The sequence below is a fragment of the Salvelinus alpinus genome, chromosome 14 (genome assembly GCF_045679555.1).
Source record: "Salvelinus alpinus chromosome 14, SLU_Salpinus.1, whole genome shotgun sequence".
Lineage (NCBI taxonomy): Eukaryota > Metazoa > Chordata > Actinopteri > Salmoniformes > Salmonidae > Salvelinus > Salvelinus alpinus.
Genome location: NC_092099.1, coordinates 13,968,778 through 13,991,312, shown reverse-complemented (window position 1 = coordinate 13,991,312; position 22,535 = coordinate 13,968,778). Strand labels below are relative to the sequence as shown.

The following is a 22,535-nucleotide window of genomic DNA, read 5'->3' as shown; positions in this document are numbered from 1 at the left end:
GAACGACAGGGTGTTGTCCAGGATCACGCCAAGGTTCTTAGCACTCTGGGAGGAGGACACAATGGAGTTGTCAACCGTGATGGCGAGATCATGGAACGGGCAGTCCTTCCCCGGGAGGAAGAGCAGCTCCGTCTTGCCGAGGTTCAGCTTGAGGTGGTGATCCGTCATCCACACTGATATGTCTGCCAGACATGCAGAGATGCGATTCACCACCTGGTTATCAGAGGGGGGAAAGGAGAAGATTAATTGTGTGTCGTCTGCATAGCAATGATAGGAGAGACCATGTGAGGATATGACAGAGCCAAGTGACTTGGTGTATAGCGAGAATAGGAGAGGGCCTAGAACAGAGCCCTGGGGGACACCAGTGGTGAGAGCACGTGGTGCGGAGACAGATTCTCGCCACGCCACCTGGTTTATTTATATAGCCATTCTTACATCAGCTGATATCTCCAAGTGCTATACAGAAACAGCAAGCAATGCAGGTGTAAAATCACGGTGGCTAGGAAAAACTCCCTAGAAAGGCCAAAACCTAGGAAGAAACCTAGAGAGGAACCAGGCTATGAGGGGTGGCCAGTCCTCTTCTGGCTGTGCCTAGCCTATAGCCTAGGCCTACTCTTCGTCACTACACGCTCAGGTGTGCATGCATTGAACACTGCAGTCTTTTTTTTTAATAGCGATTGAGTTATATTATTAGCCTAAATTAACTATCCAATCTACTCATCACATTAGGAATAGTAGGCTATCTTACATAAGTCTACAAATGCGATGATAGATAGTTCCATGGAATGCTTTATTATAAAGGTGCATTTTCATGGTGAAAATATGCTTCCCCAAACTAGAAACTCACGCGCCCACTATGGGAGAGGGAAGAAGGAGAGACTCAACTCAAACTAAACTGTCTATCGTACAGCAGAGTGTGTGTCCAACTCCAAACCTCCACAATTGAATAGATAAGAGCATATCATGAGCGCACCGTTTACAAAATGGAGCTGAGATCTCTCCATGCAGAATGGGGCCCATATATAAATATCCCATGTTTTTTTTTCTCTCCCCTAACCCAATCCCATGATCATTTATATCAATAAGGCAACGGAAAAACCTTTTACAATCGTTTTATTTTATTCTTACAGTTTTACCATCCCACCACCAGGGGGTGCTGCAGCACCTCCAGCACCCCTACTTCCCACGGCTATGCACTCTTCTTCTTCATAGTCCTCTTCGTTCCACAGCACTTGCGGAAGCAGACTTTGCAGCATTTAACGGTGACGATGACAACAACGAGAACTATAGTGAGTAGCAGAGTGAACACGTCCAGACTGTGGTACTGGATCCAGTTGAGGTCGTGAGCGGCGGGTCTCAGGTGTTCCGCTCCGCCGTGACGCATCACAAACTCTGACCAGAACACGGCCAGGTCCAGGGGCTCGATGGGACGGTCCTTATGCACCGCTGACAGCTTCATCATCTTCTCCTTGTAACTGGGGAGGAAGGACAATACAACAGGATTTACAATCTCCTCATAGACAGCTCATGACTGCTAATACAGTATATAGGAACCACTGTGTCACACTACACAGTGCAGTATTCACCTGGGGCTGAATTTTAATGAGGAACTCAGACTTTCATGTAAATCATGCATGGCTGACAAAATTATATTTGCACTGAAACTCAATATGTGCGTGTAGATCTCAAGTTAGGATTTGGTCTCTGTACTGTTTGCACTGCTACTTGAGGTCATAGTATCTCCTAGTATTATATAACATGATGTCTGACCTCTTGTCGTTGATGACCTTGTTGAGAGCCTCCACCAGTTTTTCTGAGGTGAGATCAAACAAGCTGAGCACCTCCCCGACGCCCCTCACTGCCATGCGGTGTACGTTGTCACCCTGTTCAGCGAACAACGGCAGCATCACCATGGGAACGCCATTACAGATCCCCTCGTAGGTACCGTGGGTTCCTCCGTGGGTTATAAAGGCCTTGACATTGGGGTGGCCTAGAACATGGAACATAGAACATGAAACCACAAAGAAGAAGAAGGTATTGCTTCTCTTGCACAATGGCAACAAAGTAGCATGTTGTGTTTACTGAGAAGAGATCCCATCTGTAACTTCTGTAACCCAGGTGGTTTTCATTATAACTGAGAGACTAAACTAACCCAGCAGCTCATTCTGAGGAAGCCACTTCATCAATCTGACGTTGGCTGGAGCGTTTTTAGGCATTACTCCTGTGTACCTCCACACCACCTGAAAACATAGAGAACAACCGCTTACCTTCCTAATCAAGTCATATAGAATCATCCGCCAGTTCTGGATATAGTGGTGGAGGCACACCAGTCTGTAGTGGGATATAAATGTGTCTGGATTGTTTTAAGGCATAGCTCCAGTGTATATTTCCACACAAACTGAACAACATAGAACTGAAGCTTGCCATGACATTTGACATAGTATATGAAGAATGGAGAATATGCAAATGCCATTGAAACTCCACGTTATTAAAGGACTTGTTTTTAGTTTAGACTAACATGCTGACCAGACCAGACACATTGCGTGCACGAGCGTTGCAAAATACATTTACACATACATGTTATTCAATCATTGCACAGACGCTCGCGACAGGCGCTAAAATAGAAATTGGCTCTATTTGTGATGCAAGTCCTGTGTCTTAAATCTCCTCATTGGCTTTTAGGAGCATATACCCACGTGGGTGATTGAAAGATGAACTGACGTCCACACTCCAGTCTGTTGTAGTAATGCACCGTAAAGTTAATTGCCAACTGCCATATAAAGTCCAAAGTAGAAAAAGAAGCCTGAAGGAAGGAGGAGAGATGACAAGAAACAAATTCGGTTTACCGTTTTATCAGTGGATTAATTGTCTGAGTAGAGGACCATGTGCATTTCAGGTAAAATAACAACCCACATGTTTATATTCCAGGACAAATTAGCTAGCAACAGCAAGCTAAATTGCCATAAATGTTGAATGCTTTTCAACATGTCCCCAAATCAATATAATTGGTTGAGAGTTTTGATATTTTAACCTGTGTTTCCTGATCGTGTCTGGTGTGGTGGTACAAAATCAACATGAACGCGATGGCGCAGGCGCGCGAGCGAATTGGTCAGCATGTAATAGTGGATTGGAGATTAGGCCTATATGCTTAACATGCATAGTACTGTGCTTCTACATCTCAACTGTGAGTGAGAATTTATATTTTTAAGATGTAGAAAATATATTGTCAATTGTTGATATTTACAGAAGACGTATAGACTGTAAAGATTGTGTTTGTCAGAAAGGGTTACTTTTTGCCATTTGGGACATATTCGAGGTGTCCTTACCCTCTGAGGGATCTTGCTGAAGGCATCAAAAAACTGCTTGGCTTTCTCCTCTGGCATCTGAGAGACCATAGAGCCCAGGGTGAAGACCACGAAGCCATCCTCTCCCGACTCATCCACAAACTCCTGCAGATCCTGTTGAGGCACGGTGAAGAAATTTGTTCATTTACATTTTCGTCATCTAGCAGACGCTCTTATCTAGAGTGACTTACAGTCAGTGCATTCAACCACATATTATAGTTATTACAAGTAAATTTGATCATTTATGCTGCTGCTGTTGCTTTTCACGGGAGTGGAGAAGGATGCGTGTAGTTTGTTGTTGTTGGTCATAAGTCAAAAGAAAAATATACATTTCAGGTAAACAACCCAATGTTTATCTCCTAGGACAAATTAGTTAGCAACAACAAGCTAGCTAAATGTGACCGACCGGCTCAAAATCGGTCTTATGTAGCAAAATTTTAAATTGTGTTTTTTCTTTTTACATTGGATTAAAGTAGAGACTCAGAGCTACAAAATGGTATATCATACAATGCATTTTTGAGGAACAATGGGAAAGTAATTTTGCTTTGAAAGTTGATTAACTTGTGAACTCCCTTTTGAGAAAATGGCATTTTGAATGTTTTGGTACCTACTGGAGAGCTCTCCTTTGTCTTCACCCATTTAGCATTGTTCACACCCTCTTAAGCCAGCCCCACCCATCTCTTTAAGGATTCACATGTGAGGTCATGTGCTAAACAGTGAGTAGTGTAGTAAAGATTAAGACTAAAAGTGGTAAAAGTAGTAGCCTACAATAAGGAAAAATTCCAGATAAACAGAAAGTGTCCAGATAAAAATATTTTATAAATATTAGATGACACTTACCCAGACACACTTGTCTAAATTGATAGGTCATGTGAAATAAATGCTATAACCCACAGCCACATCAAATCAAATGTTATTTGTCACATACACATGGTTAGCAGATGTTAATGCAAGTGTAGCGAAATGCTTGTGGTGTAAAAAGTACTACATTGTCATACTTGAGTAAAAGTAAAGATACCTTAATAGAAAATGACTCAGGTAAAAGTACTACTACTCACCCAATAAAATACTACTTGAGTAAAAGTATTTGGTTTAAAAAAAACTTAAGTATCAAAAGTAAATAGAATTGCTAAAATGTACTTAAGTATCAAAAGTAAAAGTATAAATCATTTCAAATTCCTTATATTAAGCAAACCAGATGGCACAATTAGCTAGTTAGCTAGCTAACATTAGGTTATACTGTAACTAGCAATGCGAAATGGCATTCTGAGATAACATTACTACACACAGATCATAAACGTAATGTTAGCTAGAGAGCCGGCCATCTAACGTCAACTAGCTAGCTAACTGTACGCTTTAACTTGCAATGTATACATGGATGAATGCTTCACGGCAGACTGCAACCCCTTTCATTAAATAAGACATCCCGTGTAATTTCTGTTTTGTTTGTACAGCTTGCTTGGCACGTTATTCTGTCTAGTCACTCTGGGTTACACTGAGCGTGTGCAATGCCATAGCTTTAAGAATCATCTTAAGCTTTAACCCCCACCCAAACCCCATTTTACTCGCCGTAGCAGAGCTGGTTAGGCTGTTTTCATGTTATCCAGAGCATTGGTGACTATAAGTGTGCCCCTGACAACAATTTAATTACACTTTTTTGCCGACGTTTACTGACACCGGCCATATTCAACCAGTGTTGAGCGTTCGTAAATTCATCAGTTATTCTGCGCTCTGGCACACTCAGACGAGAGTGCTCAGAAACAGTTGTTGCAGTGACGTTCTATTGAAATGGATAGTCGAGTCTTTTGTTAAATTTTGTTAAATTCTACTACACGATACATTAAAAAAATGCCTCGTTAGACAGGATTACCTACACAAGCTGACCAGCTCAAATAAACAGAAGCGTGCTATATGGCATGGCTTTATCCAAACTCATCTCTCGGCATGTCCAGCCCACTCATTATCCCAGCCAATCATGGGTATTGGGAAGTTTGCTGTCTTTTTCTATGGCTTAACCAACTAGGCTCATTATTTAACAATTTTATTTGTATTTACAGATGGCATACAAGTTTGTTATTAAGGCACATGAAAGTTGAAGAAGTAATTTCTGCCCCCCAAAACTTTTTGATAAAAAAAAGTTTTAAGTTCAAACGGCTCTCCTGTGAGGTAGTGACCTACGACATACGTCTAGTTTCCTGGAACGGGTCACAAATGTCCATGAATGTTTCATGTGTGTTTCGACCTGTTCCAAAATTAATATAGTTGGTTCACAATTGGTGTTGGTATTGTAACCTGCGTGTCATGAACATTTCTGGTGGGGATAGATAAAATCAACATGCACACGATGGTGCATGCAGACACATGCGCGGATCAGGTTTGGTCAGCATGTTAAAGGCACTGAGTGGTCAATCTGACTTCTGCATTTGATGAGCAGCATTTATGCCTTGATCACGCCAACAGCGTCATTGCATTTTGGTACAACAGAAGTACATTAATTTCCAATGGAAAGCTGTGTTTGCCTTGCAGCATTGCATTGCAGAGGCAGTTGCAGTGCGTTCTGTGTGGTGCTTATGTTGGATTTATCGAACATGTGCCTCAAACTGTATTTGTAGAAGGCTTGACAGAAATGGTAGCAGAAGGTGAACGTTGAACTTTTGATGCACACATATCCAGATGATGCTGCGTACCATTTTGTGCAACGACGCGCTATAGGTGTGATCAAGGTGTTACGGTGATATGGTATTCATATTTCTTGCACTTTGCAGAGCAGCGCAGAGCTGTTGTCAAGGAAGTTGTCAAGGAAGTGAGTTTGTGTTTATACAGGATCTCCGGCCCTCACCTACCGTCAACCAATCATGTCAATGCGGAGCTATACGGAGCCTGCCGCATTATTACAACATTTGAGAGGTGCAAGGCAATGCAGTACGGAGCTCAATTTGCCCTCTGCGTGCTTCCGAAGGCTCCGCATTGCATCACACCATCCAAATGGAGCCTCCGACCATATTTTTGGTTCAAGCCCAAATTGTCTCTTGGTCTACTATAGTGCGAATCGGCTTGGTTGGTGGTTGGTGCTGTCTCTTCCTCCTTTCTTCACGTGTCACTCACTCACAGAACTGCCCCTCTCCCGCCTGCTCAAGCTGTACCTCTCTCTCCATCCCTCCAGTGTTGCCAACTATTTTTCAGTGAGATCTGCTATTGGCTCCTTGATTTGTCACTAGAAGTCGCGAGATGATGTTTTGCCATTGCTGCGACGACACAGCTGCAGTCCCCGACATAGTGTTTTGGTCCCCTCTCCCGCTGCACACCACCGCCTCTTGTACTTCTCAGCTTCTCTCACTCTCATTTACGGATGAATTGAGTGGAAAAAGTAGCTAAACGCTATCAAAACCATAGAAACCGTCGGTGTCAAAACTCCCCAAAGGCAGCCTGTAAGTAGTTGAATTTGTCGCTAGAATCTTTTACCAATAAAAGTCGCTAGAGGGGTCTAAAAACTCGCTAAATATCGACAAAATCACTAAGTTGGCAACACTGAGCCTATCACGCTTTATCAGCTCCGGTTAATAAAAAATGAAATTTCTGCTGCTTCCCTCACCGGGATTGGAATGCGTCTGGATCTGTCTATATGGAATGGGTCTAGCTGTTCTCGGGTCTGTTGGGAACGGGTCTCTATATTTTAAAAATTGTATTTATGCATATCGGGTCCGGATGGGAAAGCCTCATGTCCATTTCAGAATGTGTACAACTTTTTGGACCCTTGTCAAACTAGTTGGAACTAGAACACAATAGGGCCCCTCAGTTCTTCTGTATAGTGGCCACAGTCCAGGGGGAAAGAACTGTGCTATGTCCCAAATGGCACCCTATTACCTATGTAGTGCATTATTTTTGACCAGGGCCCAGAGGGCTCTGGTCAAAAGTAGTTCACTGTATAGGGAATAGGGTACCATTTGAGGCACATCAATGCTGTTCCTGGCTCAGGTTTCACTAACTGAACACGGTCTTTAGAGAAGAGACAGAATGGAGGGTAATACAGAGAGGGACATTCCTTCAACATTAATGTTGAGCAATACTTGAGTGTTTGAACAGTCTTCGGTCTGGTTAGCAAAATATTGACTGAAGGAGGGAAGGTGAAGTTGTGAAAGGATACCATTCTCTGATAACACACCCTGTATTCATAGAAGATAAAGGCATAATAAACCCCATAACAATCACAGCTAACCCTAACCCCACAAAACAATCCCTGCAGAGTAGTTTCCCTTCCTGAGGTTTGTAGGGTTGGAACTAGAACACAATAGGGCCCCTCAGTTCTTCTGTTAGATTATAGTGGCCACAGTCCAGGAGGAAATAACTGTGTTATGTCCTAAATGGCACCATATTACCTATGTGGTGCATTATTTTTGACCAGGGCCCAGAGGGCTCTGGTCAAAAGTAGTTCACTGTATAGGAAATAGGGTACCATTTGGGGAACATCAATGCTGTTCCTGGCTCAGGTTTCACTGACTGAACACAGTCTTTAGAGAAGCGAGAGAATGGAGGGTAGTACAGAGAGGGACATTCCCCCAATGTTAATTTTGAGCAATACTTCTCTTTCTACAAAATATGAGGAACCACACCTTAACTTTCCCTGCACATCTATCTGCCTTGTCCTTTTTCCTTCCCCAAGCTGAAGGACGTGATTAGGAAACATTTGAAAAGTAATGGGTGCGATTTGAAAGTTATGGGTGCGATTATGGAGCATTTCTATTGGTGAATTGCTTTTTATATTCTCTAAAACATTGTCAGGATTACTTGTGTTTGGCATGACTCCCATAGCACTCTGGCGTCTTTTATCAGTACCCACAATATTTACAAATGACAGGGAAGTAACTTGAACTCTAGGTTACACCAGGTTTGACAGATTGCAAGGCAAACTAGATGGTAAGTGTACATGAAGTGCAATTGATGGGACTTGCTTTAACTCTATTAAATTATTTTTGTGATAGTGGTAGAACTTTAAAAAGTGTAACGTTACTATTTAAAGCAAAGCACTTACATATAGTCAAAGTTAAATGTAGTAAAATAATTGGTCTGATTACCTTGATAGACCACTATATCAACCATATTTCTTTGGATTGTGGGGCATTTAGATCACAAAAATGTCTAAACTACAGTTGTTGCGTGTGAAAACTAAAAGAAGAAAGACAAGACAAAGTGATCTTCTGTCATAAAACGGGAATAAAAGGGAGGATCATGTGGACAACACTCTTAGGAAAGCAAAGCAACTCTCATTCAAGCTGTGGGTTTCAGATAAACAGATGCACGATTGACTTTTGTAAAATGTTCAGTGTAAAAGAAGTTTGATTTGAGTTGAATGATGTAATGATTAGAAAATTTTAGGCTACAATTTGGGAAGAGAAATAGGATTGTGGATCTAGTGATGACAGCTCTTTAAAAGTATTTTTATGGTTGTTGAAGAACTATGCAGAATAGGTTTGTATGCAGACCTACTGATAGCTAGCTGTTGTTCTAATAGATTAACTCTTTAGGCTAACAATGATCACTGAAAAGTACATTTCCTGAAGAAAATGTGGTGTGTTTGCTAGAATGTTTTAAACTATGTATGCTTTTGAAATACATTATAGTAGTGGTAGTTTCTGCAGTGGTAATGGTGGTGATTGGTTATAGTTGTATTGATTGATTGATTGGTTGGTTGATAGGATAGGCTAGCCTGGACATGTGAAAGTCGGTTTGGTGTCTCTAGCTTGAACGGTTCAAGAGTTACAATTATTGCTGGTAGGTATTATATGTGAACCAGAGCTAGGTAGCGATGCCCAGGAACAGAGCTGGACCAGAGCTATGGCAGACCAGAGCAGTAGTTGTGGTCAGTAGTTGTGTGGTCAGTGGTTGTGTTGCAGATTCTTTAGACCCTACAGTATGGAAATTCTGAAGAAATTCTAATTCATCAATCAAGTACAAGGGTGGAGCGAAAACCCGCAGACACTTGGCCATCTGTGGAAATAGTTTGACACATGTACCGTAAGGTTTCTAGACCTGAATCCATATAAGATATAGGGTGCACAGCTCTGCACAGTTGAATTTTCTGAACAGTTGAAGTATTTTTATAAGAGATTTACCTCTGGAAGTGGATCTCTTTTACCACAGTTGATGCCTCCAATGTGGACCATGTTGGGCATCGTGGGTTTGGGATACTCAAAGGAGTAGTCATACCTCAGCAACCAGATTGCCCCATGACCCAGCAGTTCTCTGTACGTCATGTCTTTCTCCAGGTACCTACTGGTCAGCTCGTCAAAGCTAGCAAACATTACCGTACACAGGTAGCTCTCCAGACTGTACATGAGCATGTTCTTAACTCTCCCTAGGAAGTCCATGTGGTCAGTGTTGCCGGAGAAGAAGCGTGGTACATAGGATGGGGGATTGGGGCACTGGGCAGCCCTATCCTCCATCCCACAGGGGATCCCCTTCAAGAAGTACACCACTGGAATGTTGAAGGAGTCAGCGATGATGGATCCACAGGGTAGGAAGGGGTCGGTCAGCATCATCTTGAACCCTTCTCCTCTCAGTCGCTGCATCAGGGGCTCGTCATACAGCAGACCCTCACAGCCTTTCACCTGCATGTCGGTGAAGTCAATCAGGCCCTGCACGTTCATAAATATGTCCGTTACCTTCGGGGCCTTGCGGAACATGTCGTCCTTCAATTTGTTGATGTTCTTGTCCAGCTCTGCCTTGTTGAAGGGGACCCTAAAGATCTCAGTCCTGTGGTAGTCAGAGCTCTTGATGAGGATGGATGTCTCAGGGACCAGCACCACCATCTCATGGCCCCTGGCCGCAAGCTCCTTCACCAGCAGCTTCATACTCAGCCAGTGGCTCCCTTCTACAGGCATCACCAGGACCTTGTCCCCATGGATGGGCCCTGGACACAGGGCTAAGCAGCACAGCAGAACCAGCAGTCCCAGCCTATGCCCCGGCCTCAGCACCAGCCCTGGCCCCAGCCTCAGCCCCTGCCCCAGCTTAACCACAGGAAAACTTTTCCCCCAGCCCATGCCTCTCTGCTTCTCTGCTCAGTTACACAAGCTGTGTTGTGAGATGGACACTACCTCCCTGAGGTCTGGCACTGAGTGCTACTGAGAGGCGGCTAGACCTCAGACTAAGCTGTGGGAGTATGTGTCTCCCTGCTAGGTCTGGGTCTGCCTGTGCAAGCAGGCTGTTATATAACCCTAGTCAGTCCTTCCTGTGGACTAAAGTTTAACTGCAGGCTGAATGGTTCAGGTTAATGATTCCTTAGGGCAACTGAGAGATGGAGAGGATTAGCTCGCTAGTAATCTCAATGTGACAGCCTTAACATACAGTATAGAGTAGCTGAGTTGGTTCTGGGTGCTGAGATTAGCTGGCTACTGGCTAGTGAATTATAATGCAAAAGTATAACAGCGATACTGATGAATAGTTGGATTTACTACTAACAAGTAAGCATTGCTAATTTAAAAGGAAGGGATAAAAAGCTTATTTCCAATAGTACTCATATTGTTATAAGTTGAATTGTTGGTTTTATTAGTTCTACAAAATAAACAGTTATTTATTAACTTCCAATTGATCAGCATGACATTGGAAAATAAAAGTAACATGAAAGGTAACCCGATGTCACAGGAAGGCTAAAAAGATCATCAAGGACAACAACCACCCGAGCCACTGCCTGTTCACCCAGCTATCATCCAGAAGGCGAGGTCAGTACAGTTGCATCAAAGCTGGGCCCGAGAGACTGAAAAACAGATTCTATCTCAAGGCCATCAGACTGTTAAACAGCCAATCATAACATAGAGGCTGCTGCCAACATACAGACTCAAGTCTCTGGCCACTTTAATACATGGATTTAATAAAGTTATCACTAGTCACTTTCAATAACGCCACTTTAATAATGTTTACATATCCTACATTACTCATCTCATATGTATATACTGTATTCTATACCATCTACTGCATCTTGCCTATGCCGCACGGCCATCGCTCATCCATATATTTATATGTACATATTCTTATTCATCCCTTTACATTTGTGTGTATAAGGTAGTCGTTGTGAATTTGTTAGATTACTTGTTAGATATTACTGCACTGTCGGAACTAGAAGCATAAGCATGTCGCTACACTCGCATTAACATCTGCTAATCATGTGTATGTGACCAATAAAATTTGATTTGATTTGATACAGATCATGCAACATGCAAGTCATAGTTACACTGTTAACCCTGCTCTGGGAGGAGTCATGGTGGTTTTCTAACATTTGAGCTATACCCTGAAGCTCAAAGTATTATCTCATATTTCGTGAGGAATCTTGACCATTTACCGTCAGCTCCTCCCACCCAAAACACTGACACGCAAACTTACGCTCTCAGTCGCGCAAACCTCCACACAAGTTTTTTAGCCTATACATTCTTTGTAAGAATTAGATATTTCATTGCTTTTTACTAGTAGCTAATCAGTTACATGGTAAAAATACAGATTGAGGGCTTCAATCAAACTGAGGACAGAGAAATATGTGTATATTGTTGAATAGATGCAGTTTTCATTAATTCGTCTATTTTCTCTTAAACCAGATGGTCTCTCTACCAGAAAGTAATGGACAATATTGACACAGATATAAAACATGTATTCTATTTATAAGGGGTGTCAAACTCATTCCATGGTGTGCCCAGTGTCTGCTGGCTTTTGTTTTTTTCCTTTCAATTAAGACCTAGACAACCAGGTGAGGGGAGTTCTTTAGTAATTAGTGACCTTAATTCATCAGTCAAGTACAATGGAGTAGCGAAAACCCACAGACACTCGGCCCTCAATGTAATGATTTTGACACATGCTATATATGAATACATTTTTTTAAAGTTATTAAAGGATAAATTACCAAAGTTACGATAGATTGGCATAGATTTTCTTTTAATTACCAAATATTCCAGTAACTTTGGGAAATTACAAAGTCCCCAGTCTAGACTGAAGATCATAATTAGTTGATTAGCTTGAATCAATTGTGTTGTGGCTTGGCTGGGGAGAAATGTTGTATACTGTTGGCTCTCGAGGAACAGTTGGCCTCACATTTAAAGGTAGATTTAGTAGACCTAACTCCCAGTTTATGTTAGCTCCCAGTTTATCAATTGTTTGTTTAAATAGCATTTATACAAGGTAGAAACATTGTTTCCTTGCTGAAAAATATATAGAATGCCAGTTTCAGTGAGAAGCATAGGCAACTTCAAGGCAACTTTGTAACAGCTGGCCGTGTTTTTCTAATGCCAAACCCGCCCATTAGCCGCTGAGTACCTTTTTAACCTGTTTCTGCAGTGGGCTTAAACAGGGTCCACACAGAGCGTTTCTTGTTAGTCATAAACAAATCTACTTTGAAACAAAAGTATAGAGCATACCTTATACTAGTCTGTCTGTATGTGTTTTTATCCATAACAAGGCCTAGATGTCTTTTAGGTGTCAAAAACCTCTCAAATGTCAAATTGTGTAAAATCTTTCTATCCATTCCTTAGAACTTACTGTATATGACATAATTTGTATGGCAAAAATTATGTAGACAATACTTTTTTCATGTTGTCATGAATGTTTGGGTTTAGGCCCATAAGCGGCTATAAACATCTTCAAAAGTTTTACCTATTTACAGTTTACAATTGGCTCATTCATCCCCCTCCTCTCCCCTGTAACTATTCCCCAGGTCGTTGCTGCAAATGAGAACGTGTTCTCAGTCAACTTACCTGGTAAAATAACGGATAAAGAAAAAAAAAAGAAAAAAAAAAAAAAAAAAAATTCACGAAATATACACTGAGTGAACAAAACATTAGGAACACCTTCCTAATATTGAGTTGCACGCCCTTTTGCCCTTAGAACAGCCTCAATTAGTTGGGGCATGGACTATAAGGTGTCGAAGCATTCCACAGGGATGCTAGGCCATTTTGACTCCAATGCTTCCCACAGTTGTGTCAAGTTGGCTGGATATCCTTTGGGTAGTGGACCATTCTTGATACGCACAGGTAACTGTTGAGTGTGAAAAACCCCAGCAGCATTGCAGTTCTTGACACACTCAAACTGGTGCGCCTGGCACCAACTACCATACCCCGTTCAAAGGCACTTAAATATTTTGTCTTGCCCTTTCACCCGCTGAATGGCATACATACACAGTCCGTGTCTCAATTGTCTCAAGGCTTAAAAATCCTTCTTCAACCTCTCTCCTTCCCTTCATCTACACTGATGGATCAAGTGGCAAGATGCTGCCGACAGAAAGGGCAGCTCTGCTTCTAGCTCATAAGCAACTTTGTAGTATTTCGTTTTTGTGTGTGTTATTTCTTACATTATAAGCCCAGGAATTGTTTTGTGTTATTACATACAGCCAGAAATATATTTTAGATGTCAGAGCGGCGTTAATACGACTTGCCCGAATTGGACCCTTTGTTCGTACCCACAGGGCAATTGAACTGATTCCAGAGGCTGATCCAAAACACTGCTGGTGGAGAAGAGGTATTCGGAGTGAACTTCTAGTACGACTCAGAAGGCGCGCACACCATCCACCGCTTCCAAGTATATTACTCGCTAATGTTCAATCTCTTGATAATAAAGTAGACGAGCACAGGGCGAGAATCTCCTCCCAGAGAGACATCAGGGATTGTAACATACTCTGTTTCAGGGAAATATACTGTCTTTGTCCTTACAGCCAGCTGGGTTCTCAGTATATCGCGCAGACAAGAATAAAGAACTCTCCGGGAAGAAGAAAGGCAGGGTTGCATGTTTCATGATTAACCACTCATGGTGTGATTGTAATAACATACAGCAACTCAAGTCCTTTTGTTCACCCGACCTAAAATACCTCACAATCAAATGCCGACCGTATTACCTCCCAAGAGAATTATCTTCGGTTATAGTCACAACTGTGTATATTCTCCGTCAAGCCAATACACTACAGCCCTCAAAGAACTTCACTGGACTTTATGCAAACTGGAAACCACATATCCTGAGGTCGCATTTATTGTAGCTGGGGATTTTAACAAAGCAAATTTGAGGAAAATGCTACCGACGTTCTACCAACACATTGACTGTAGCACTCACTCTGAGAAAACATTAGACCACTGCTATTCAGCTTTTCGAAATGTCTACAAGGCCCTCCCCCGCCCTCCCTTCTGAAAATCTGATCACGACTCCATTTTGCTCCTCTCTTCCTATAGGCAGACACTCAAACAGGAAGTACCCGTGCTAAGGACTACTCAACACTGGTCTGACCAATCGGAATCCACACTTCAAGATTGTTTTGATCACGCGGACTGGGGTATGTTCTGGATAGCCTCTTAGAATAACATGGACGAATACACGGATACGGTGACTGAGTTTATCAGGAAGTGTATAGGAGATGTTGTATGTAATGAGTCTGTGACTCAAATAGCATCTTGATAGACTGAAGGTGATGCTGTTGAATGACAGCAATCTGTCTTAGTGTTTGCCAGCATTAAGCAGAAGGATTTTCATAATTTAAAAAATAATACAGTTTATAAATTATGAAAATATGAAAAATATTAATAAATGGACGCCTGGCCACAAGATCGCATCTAAAGCAGGATCAGGATTTAAGATGCCAAAATAAAATACTTTTCAGTAATTGTTTTCACTATCCTAATGTTGTTTTTGTTTTGTGTTTTCTGATTGTTTTAGTGCATGCATTCAACAAACTTTGGACAATGTACTTCCATAGGGCCGCCATCTCCAAAGTTTACTCAAAAAAGCAATAGTTCTGAACTGTGTTTGATTTAGATTTTGTTGTTTTAGTTATTTCAAATTTGTTTACTCTCTTTTAAACTTCCATTGGTTGAAAGCTATTGCTCAGTTATCACTTGGCTCATGTAAATTCTGTAGTTGCCCCTTTAAACCTCTTAATGCCAACATCCCCTTAGTTTTCAATTTTTTCTCATGTAAATGTTGTAGCTAGATAAAATAATTAAATGCACAATTTAATTGCGAAATATTCAGTCTTTGCTCTTTTTTTCATTAGCATGCTGATGATTTCAAGTTGTATTGGATTTAGTTTGATCTGTTAAGACATTGAATACATGTTGTTTAGTATATTTAGTACATTTAGCTCAATTTTCTCAGTGAGAAGCAAGTTCATTTAAAGTTATACACTACCGTTCAAAAGTTTGGGGTCACAGAAATTTAAATTTTTTGTCCATTAAAATAACATCAAATTGATCAGAAATACAGTGTAGACATTGTTAATGTTGTAAATGACTATTGTAGCTGGAAACGGCTGATTTTTATTGGAATATCTACATAGGCGTAAAGAGGCCCATTATCAGCAACCATCACTCCTGTGTTCCAATGGCACATTGTGTTAGCTAATCCAAGTTCATAATTTTAAAACGCTAATTGATCATTAGAAAACCCTTTTGTGGGTTCGATTACAGGCTCAAAATGGCCAGAAACAAAGAACTTTCTTCTGAAACTCGTCAGTCTATTCTTGTTCTGAGAAATGAAGGCTATTCCATGCGAGAAATTGCCAAGAAACTGAAGATCTCGTACAACGCTGTGTACTACTCCCTTCACAGAACAGCGTAAACTGGCTCGAACCACAATAGAAAGAGGAGTGGGAGGCCCCGGTGCACAACTGGGCAAGAGGACAAGTACATTAGAGTGTCTAGTTTGAGAAACAGACGTCTCACAAGTCCTCAACTGGCAGCTTCATTTAATAGTACCCGCAAAACACCAGTCTCAACGTCAACAGTGAAGAAGCGACTCCAGGATGCCTTTTCAATGTTGTTAATACACAAAGTAGCAAAAAGACAGATCTAATTTGCATATTCATAATGGATTTGCAGTAAATTTGCAGCAACAGTAGAATGTTCGCCACAAGTTTCCCAGAAATGCCAATTTGCCACACCAGTTTGCCACAAAACGAATTTGCATGTGAAAATATTAGCTTGCTGCGAATTTGTGGCAAAAAAAATGTAATAAAAATGTAGATGATGAGCTCATTAAAAGTACATGTACAGAGCTGAACACAACCTCATTGTTGGAATATGAGGACATCACCACTGTTGGAACTGTATTAGAAATCAGTGTGTCAGGTCATGCCTTTGTATCAAGGACACCTATAACTTGTGAATTTTAAACAAAACGCATAAGGCATCCCTGTCCTTGGGCTTGTTAGCATTAAGCTATCATTACTTGAAGTTGAAGCATTTGCGGTTCCTCTTCAGTAAAAGCTGTTTTCAACATTTCTGGAACCCTGGGGCTGAAAACAAGTCCTGCAACTCTGAACAGCCTTTCACAGGCAGCTGAGGCAGGTAAGGGTGTGTTTCGCATCAGAGACAGTTTACAGACTGCTGGGAAGGACTTGAGCAACTCCATATGCTCAGCTGAACAGGCCAGGTATCCGTCCAGCTGTTTGAAGCTTTCTTGTGCTTGAGACGTCTTCATGGCAGAGAATAAGTTCTCCTCATCTGATGAACTGGTGCCATCACCTAGCAGCAGCCAGGGTTCTTCCATGTGGGCCTTGATGTAGTCCATTCCTGAAATGCAAGGGAGATGACAATAGAATTCATGCAGTTATGTTTTTTGTGAGCCTACATTAATCCCATCCCCCATTTATATAAACCAAGCAACAGGGCTAAGTAGGCTACTCATTGGACTGAACCACAAAGTCAGGATTGTAGTTTAAATGGGTGGTTCTCAAATCTATGAAGTGTCAACATGTACAATATACACAGTTGTTTATGAATAATAAAATATTGTTCATTAACCACATGCTGTCTTACCCATTCTGATGGTGGTGTCATCCTTTGTCCACGTTGTTGTGATTTTGGGGAGAAGGATTGCACCTGCGATCAGCTCAGGTTCTTGAAACGTGGCTAAAGCACTTCTTCAGTCCCAGTTGTAGCGCATCCACCAGAGGCTTACAGTATTTCAGGGACAACTTGATTCAGTCATGTTTTGTGATCAGTAGGTTGATAGTTGGAAGTAGCCACCCCATCTGGACATTGGTTTCAGCCTGCAGGATGTTGATGGCCTTTGCGACTGGGTTCATGGTGGCAGCATACTCTGTGAGGAAGGCGAGTTCAGATGGATTGAACCTGTGAAAAATAAATATACTGTATAATACTGTGTTTCCTAACCCTATAGAAAGGGAACCATTTCACCTGATTATAACTACAGTAATCAATGGCTGGATGAGTAGTTGACTAAATGGATCAATGATAATGTATGGCTACAATATGTGAAACAGTTATTTGTTCCCAAGCAAAGGGTCAGGAAACACTGCAACAGATTAAGACAACATTGAAGACCTTACATTATGATAAAATAATACATAATCCTTACTTACATTGGAACCTCGAAGTCTGTGCAGAGAACTCCCGACTCTCTTTTGTCTTTGACAATCCTCAGGAGTCTTTCTTCCGCTATCAACCAGGAGTTCCACCTTGTAGCATTCGGGTGCAGCAGCTGGAGGTCGCAAGCATTTTTAACCATTTTGGCTGCAAGTGTGGATCTGTAAGCCTCACTGGATGTTGCTTTCAGGGCAAGGACTGTAAATACTAAGTTGAGTTGGTGGCAAGCACAGCACTGGAGCTTCGGCAGCTGGTACTCGAAACCATCATCTTCATTCATGATCGTTACCACATCAACAAACTCCACTTCTTCACTCTCCTCTTGTTCCTCTTCACCATTTCCTGTACTGGCTGAGCTGCTTCACCACCCACTGCTTTGACTGCCTCGTCTTGTCATCTTCTCCAATAACTTGGAAAGCAAGAAGTTAGTGCCGTTTGTTGTTGTTCTCACAATCTTACCCCGGACTTCAAACTCAAAATGGATGTAATTTAGGGCGCCTGCCAACACATCAAAGGTGTACGATCCTCTCAACCGTTTACAGGCCAGGGCTGCAGAGCATCTGTTGAGACTGTCAGGGTCTATTCAATGGGCTGTAATGACAATGAAGCTCTGTCTTCTTGCAACCCAGCAGTCGGTGGTGGTGGCGATATGGCCAACTCCTCTCATGGCCTCAGTCACCTTATTCTTCATTTCCTTGGAGGCTTCATCAATAATGGAGCGCAGTGTGGGCCTTGATATGATCTTCAAGTTAGGCTGCAGATCCTGGACAAACTCTCTGAATGATTCTTGTTCTACAATATCAACTGACTGGAGCCCTTGGACCACATACTTCACCACAGCATTGTCAAGGGAGTTTTGAGACACTGTCTTTAGTAATGTGCTTTGCTTGATGGTGGAGGGAGTCTCAGGGGTATGTTTTCTCTTCAGTATGTTTTCTGTCAGTTCTCCAAACTTCTTAAGATGGTGTACATGCTTTCTTTAAAATAATAAGAACAGGAAAAGAGAAAGACATTAGTTACTTAGCTAGATAACTACCATCACCAAAGGTAAGGTAGTTAAGGTATAGGATCCACATTTTTTAAGCTATAAACAACATTAGTTAATTGAGAGTTTTTGACCACTATTTAATTAAGTCTACATTAATTAGCTAGGTAAGAAGAACAACTTTATCAACTAACACAAGGAATAAAATGGCTAGCTAACTAGCTAATCTAGTCGGTGTTAGCTCAAATTTGAACGCTAACGTTAGCTAGCTAGCTTGACCAGGGGTGTTAAGAGAAAAGGTTTTTGGCTACACTAATGTTAGTTGACTAAAATGTTCCCAGGTTCAGAAACTACTAGCTAGTTAGCTCACGTTAGTTTAGTTAGATAACAAAGCTTCCGAATCTGGGCATATTTTAGCCAGCTAAAGTAGGTAGCAACTAGCTAGTGAACTATTTAGCTATAGGATTAGCTAGAATACTCTAACACTGCTTGTTGCATTAGCAAATGTGGGCTAGCTAGGTTAGCTAATGTTAGCTAGCATGCTAACATTATTCTAGCTAGCTAGCTAGCTAGCATTTATTTTAGATGCGGCCAAGGGGGTTTGTCTTCATCAGGAGGTGGTGGTGGTAGAGTGATGTCAGTCATGATTGTGCAATGTCCGACATGCTTGGTCAAAGTGCTGCTGAGTGGATGACTGTTTTGCAAGTGACAGGCTCCCGGTTGGTGGTGTTTACACTTTAGAACCATTGGATTTGCCCAAACTGATGAACTGTCTTTTTTCCCCTGTCCTTGTTCCTGCCTATTTGATAATGGTCCATTCTAAATCTAAACAAATTTTACATATTAGTAAAGACAATATTAAATTGAGAATAGTCTGATGGGTGAAAATATGATCACTTGATGAGAGAACAGCTGTGCAGCCTGAGGCAAGGAACAGAGCGCAAGTTTTTATTGCGACTCTCAAATCATCAATAGCCTATAGTCGCATCATGCAGCCCATATATGTTTTGATTTCTAAGACATTCTAAGATTTGTATCATTCACAACTAAAGTTGCCAAATTACTCAAGATCTAGCTTATAGGACCTGTTTCAAATGATCGCTCCGAAATGGGAAATGTATCCGTTCTATTTTATTCAGCTAAGTTAAAATATATTCTTCTTACTATAAAATCATATAATATTAAATAAAGGCACAGGACTATAAGCATATCTTGTCAGCATATCTTATAAGCATATCTTGTCAGCTAAATGAACAAGCCTACAGCCTATGGCATGGAGCATAGCCAGATAATATACAGTAACTCATATTCTGTTCTTCGGAAATACATTTTCTTCATATAATATTGTTCCTTTAGACCTGAATAAAGTAAATAATGGATTTATTTAGATGGTGTAGATTACATTTATTTATTACACTTGTTAAACGTAGATGTTCCAAAGGCGCGCATCAGCGGCTTGTATGTGTGGAGGCCTGGAGATGCAAAATGTGTTTATGTTAATTACGGTCAATTACCATGAGACCATCAGACTTGTGTTGGAGGCTATTTTGTAAATGACATTGCCGAAGTCAAGGATCGGTAGAATAGTCCGTTTTACGAGGGTATGTTTGGCAGCATGAGTGAAGGATGCTTTGTTGCGAAATAGGAAGCCGATTCTAGATTTAATTTTGGATTGGAGATACTTAATGTGAGTCTGGAAGGAGAGTTTACGTCTAACCATACACCTAGTCATTTGTAGTTGTCCACATATTCTAAGTCAGAACAGGCAGGTGTGGGCAGCGATCGGTTGAAGAGCATGCACTTAGTTTTACTTGCATTTAAAAGCAGTTGGAGGCCATGGAAGGAGAGTTGTATGGCATTGAAGCTCGTCTGGAGGTTAGTTAACACAGTGTCCAAAGAAGGGCCAGAAGTATACAGAATGATGTCGTCTGCGTAGAGGTGGATCAGAGAATCACCAGCAGCAAGAGCGACATCATTGATGTACACGGAGAAGAGAGTCGGCCCGAGAATTGAACCCTGTGGCACGCCCATAGAGACTGCCAGAGGTCCGGACAACAGGCCCTCCGATTTGACACACTGAACTCTGTCTGAGAAGTAGTTGGTGAACCAGGCGAGGCAGTCATTTGAGAAGCCAAGGCTATTGAGTCTGCCGATAAGAATGCGGTGATTGACAGAGTCGAAAACCTTGTCCAGGTCGATGAATACAGCTGCACAGTATTGTCTCTTATCTATGGCGGTTATGATGCACCCATGACCAGCTCGGAAACCAGATTAAATAGCAGTGAAGGTACGGTGGGATTCGAAATGGTCGGTGATCTGTTTGTTAACTTGGCTTTCGACGACCTTAGAAAAGCAGGGTAGGATAGATATAGGTCTGTCGCAGTTTGGGTCTAGAGTGTCGCCCCCTTTGAAGAGGGGAATTACCACGGCAGCTTTACAATCTTTGGGGATCTCAGACGATACGAAAGAGAGGTTGAATAGGCTAGTAATAGGGGTTGCAACAATTTCGGTGGATAATTTTAGAAAGAGAGGATCCAGATTGTCTAGCCCAGCTGATTTGTAGGGGTCCAGATTTTGCAGTTCTTTCAGAACATCAGCTATCTGGATTTGGGTGAAGGAGAAATGGGGAGGCTTGGGCAAGTTGCTGTGGGGGGTGCAGGGCTGTTGCCCGGGGTAGGGGTAGCCAGGTGGAAAGCATGGCCAGCCGTGAAAAAATGCTTATTGAAATTCTCAATTGTAGTGGATTTATCGGTGGTGACCGTGTTTCCTAGCCTCAGTGCAGTGGGCAGCTGGGAGGAGGTGCTCTTATTCTCCATGGACTTTACAGTGTCCCAGAACTTTTTGGAGTTAGTGCTACAGGGTGCTAATTTCTGTTTGAAAAAGCTAGCCTTAGCTTTCCTAACTGCCTGTGTGTATTGGTTCCTAACTTCCCTGAACAGTTGCATATCGCGGGGACTATTCAATGCTAATGCAGTACGCCACAAGATGTTTTTGTGCTGGTCAAGGGCAGTCAGGTCTTGAGTGAACCAAGGGCTATATCTGTTCCTAGTTCTACATTTTTTTAACGGGGCATGCTTATTTAAGATGTTGAGGAAAGCCCTTTTAAAGAATAACCAGGCATCCTCTACTGACGGAATGAGGTCAATATCCTTCCAGGATGCCCGGGCCAGGTCGATTAGAAAGGCCTGCTCGCTGAAGTGTTTTAGGGAGCGTTTGACAGTGATGAGGTGTGGTCGTTTGACCGCAGACCCATTACGGACGCAGGCAATGAGGCAGTGATCGCTGAGATCCTGGTTGAAGACAGCAGAGGTGTATTTGGAGGGTAGGTTGGTTAGGATGACATCTATGAGGGTGCCCGTGTTTACGGATTTGGGGTTGTACCTGGTGGGTTCATTGATAATTTGTGTGAGATTGAGGGCATTTAGCTTAGATTGTAGGACGGCCGGGGTGTTAAGCATGTCCCAGTTTAGGTCACCTAACAGCACGAGCTCTGAAGATAGATGGGGGGCAATCAATTCACATATGGTGTCCAGGGCACAGCTGGGGGCAGAAGGTGGCTGGGCCAGTAACCTAAAGGTTGCTAGATCAAATCCCCAAGCTGACAAGGTAAAAATCTGTCGTTCTGCCCCTAAACAAGGCAGTTAACCCACTGTTCCTAGGCCGTCATTGTAAATAAGAATTTGTTCTTAACTGACTTGCCTAGTTAAAGAAAGGTAAAAAAATAAACAAAAATAAGCCTATGCATAATTTTGAAAATGCATATGCATATATACTACCTACCTCATCCCCATATTGTTTTTATTTACTTTTTTTCTCTTTTGCACACCAGTATTTCTACTTGTACATCATCATCTGCACATCTAT

General features: G+C 41.9%; 2 protein-coding genes across 2 annotated transcripts in view; one reads left to right on the top strand and one right to left on the bottom strand.

The window, feature by feature from the left end:
- csrnp3 (cysteine-serine-rich nuclear protein 3) overlaps positions 1-22,535 on the top strand; it is a 68,331-nt gene that overhangs the window by 19,958 nt on the left and 25,838 nt on the right. The gene's annotated exons all lie outside the window — the stretch shown is intronic.
- LOC139538459 (UDP-glucuronosyltransferase-like) lies at positions 1,097-10,532 on the bottom strand. The gene is made up of 5 exons (XM_071340531.1): positions 9,455-10,532; positions 3,327-3,458; positions 2,153-2,240; positions 1,771-1,990; positions 1,097-1,475 (listed from the first exon to the last, which is right to left on the bottom strand). The coding sequence occupies exons 1-5, from the start codon at positions 10,379-10,381 to the stop codon at positions 1,190-1,192; spliced, it is 1,653 nt and encodes a 550-aa protein (XP_071196632.1). The 5' UTR covers positions 10,382-10,532; the 3' UTR covers positions 1,097-1,189.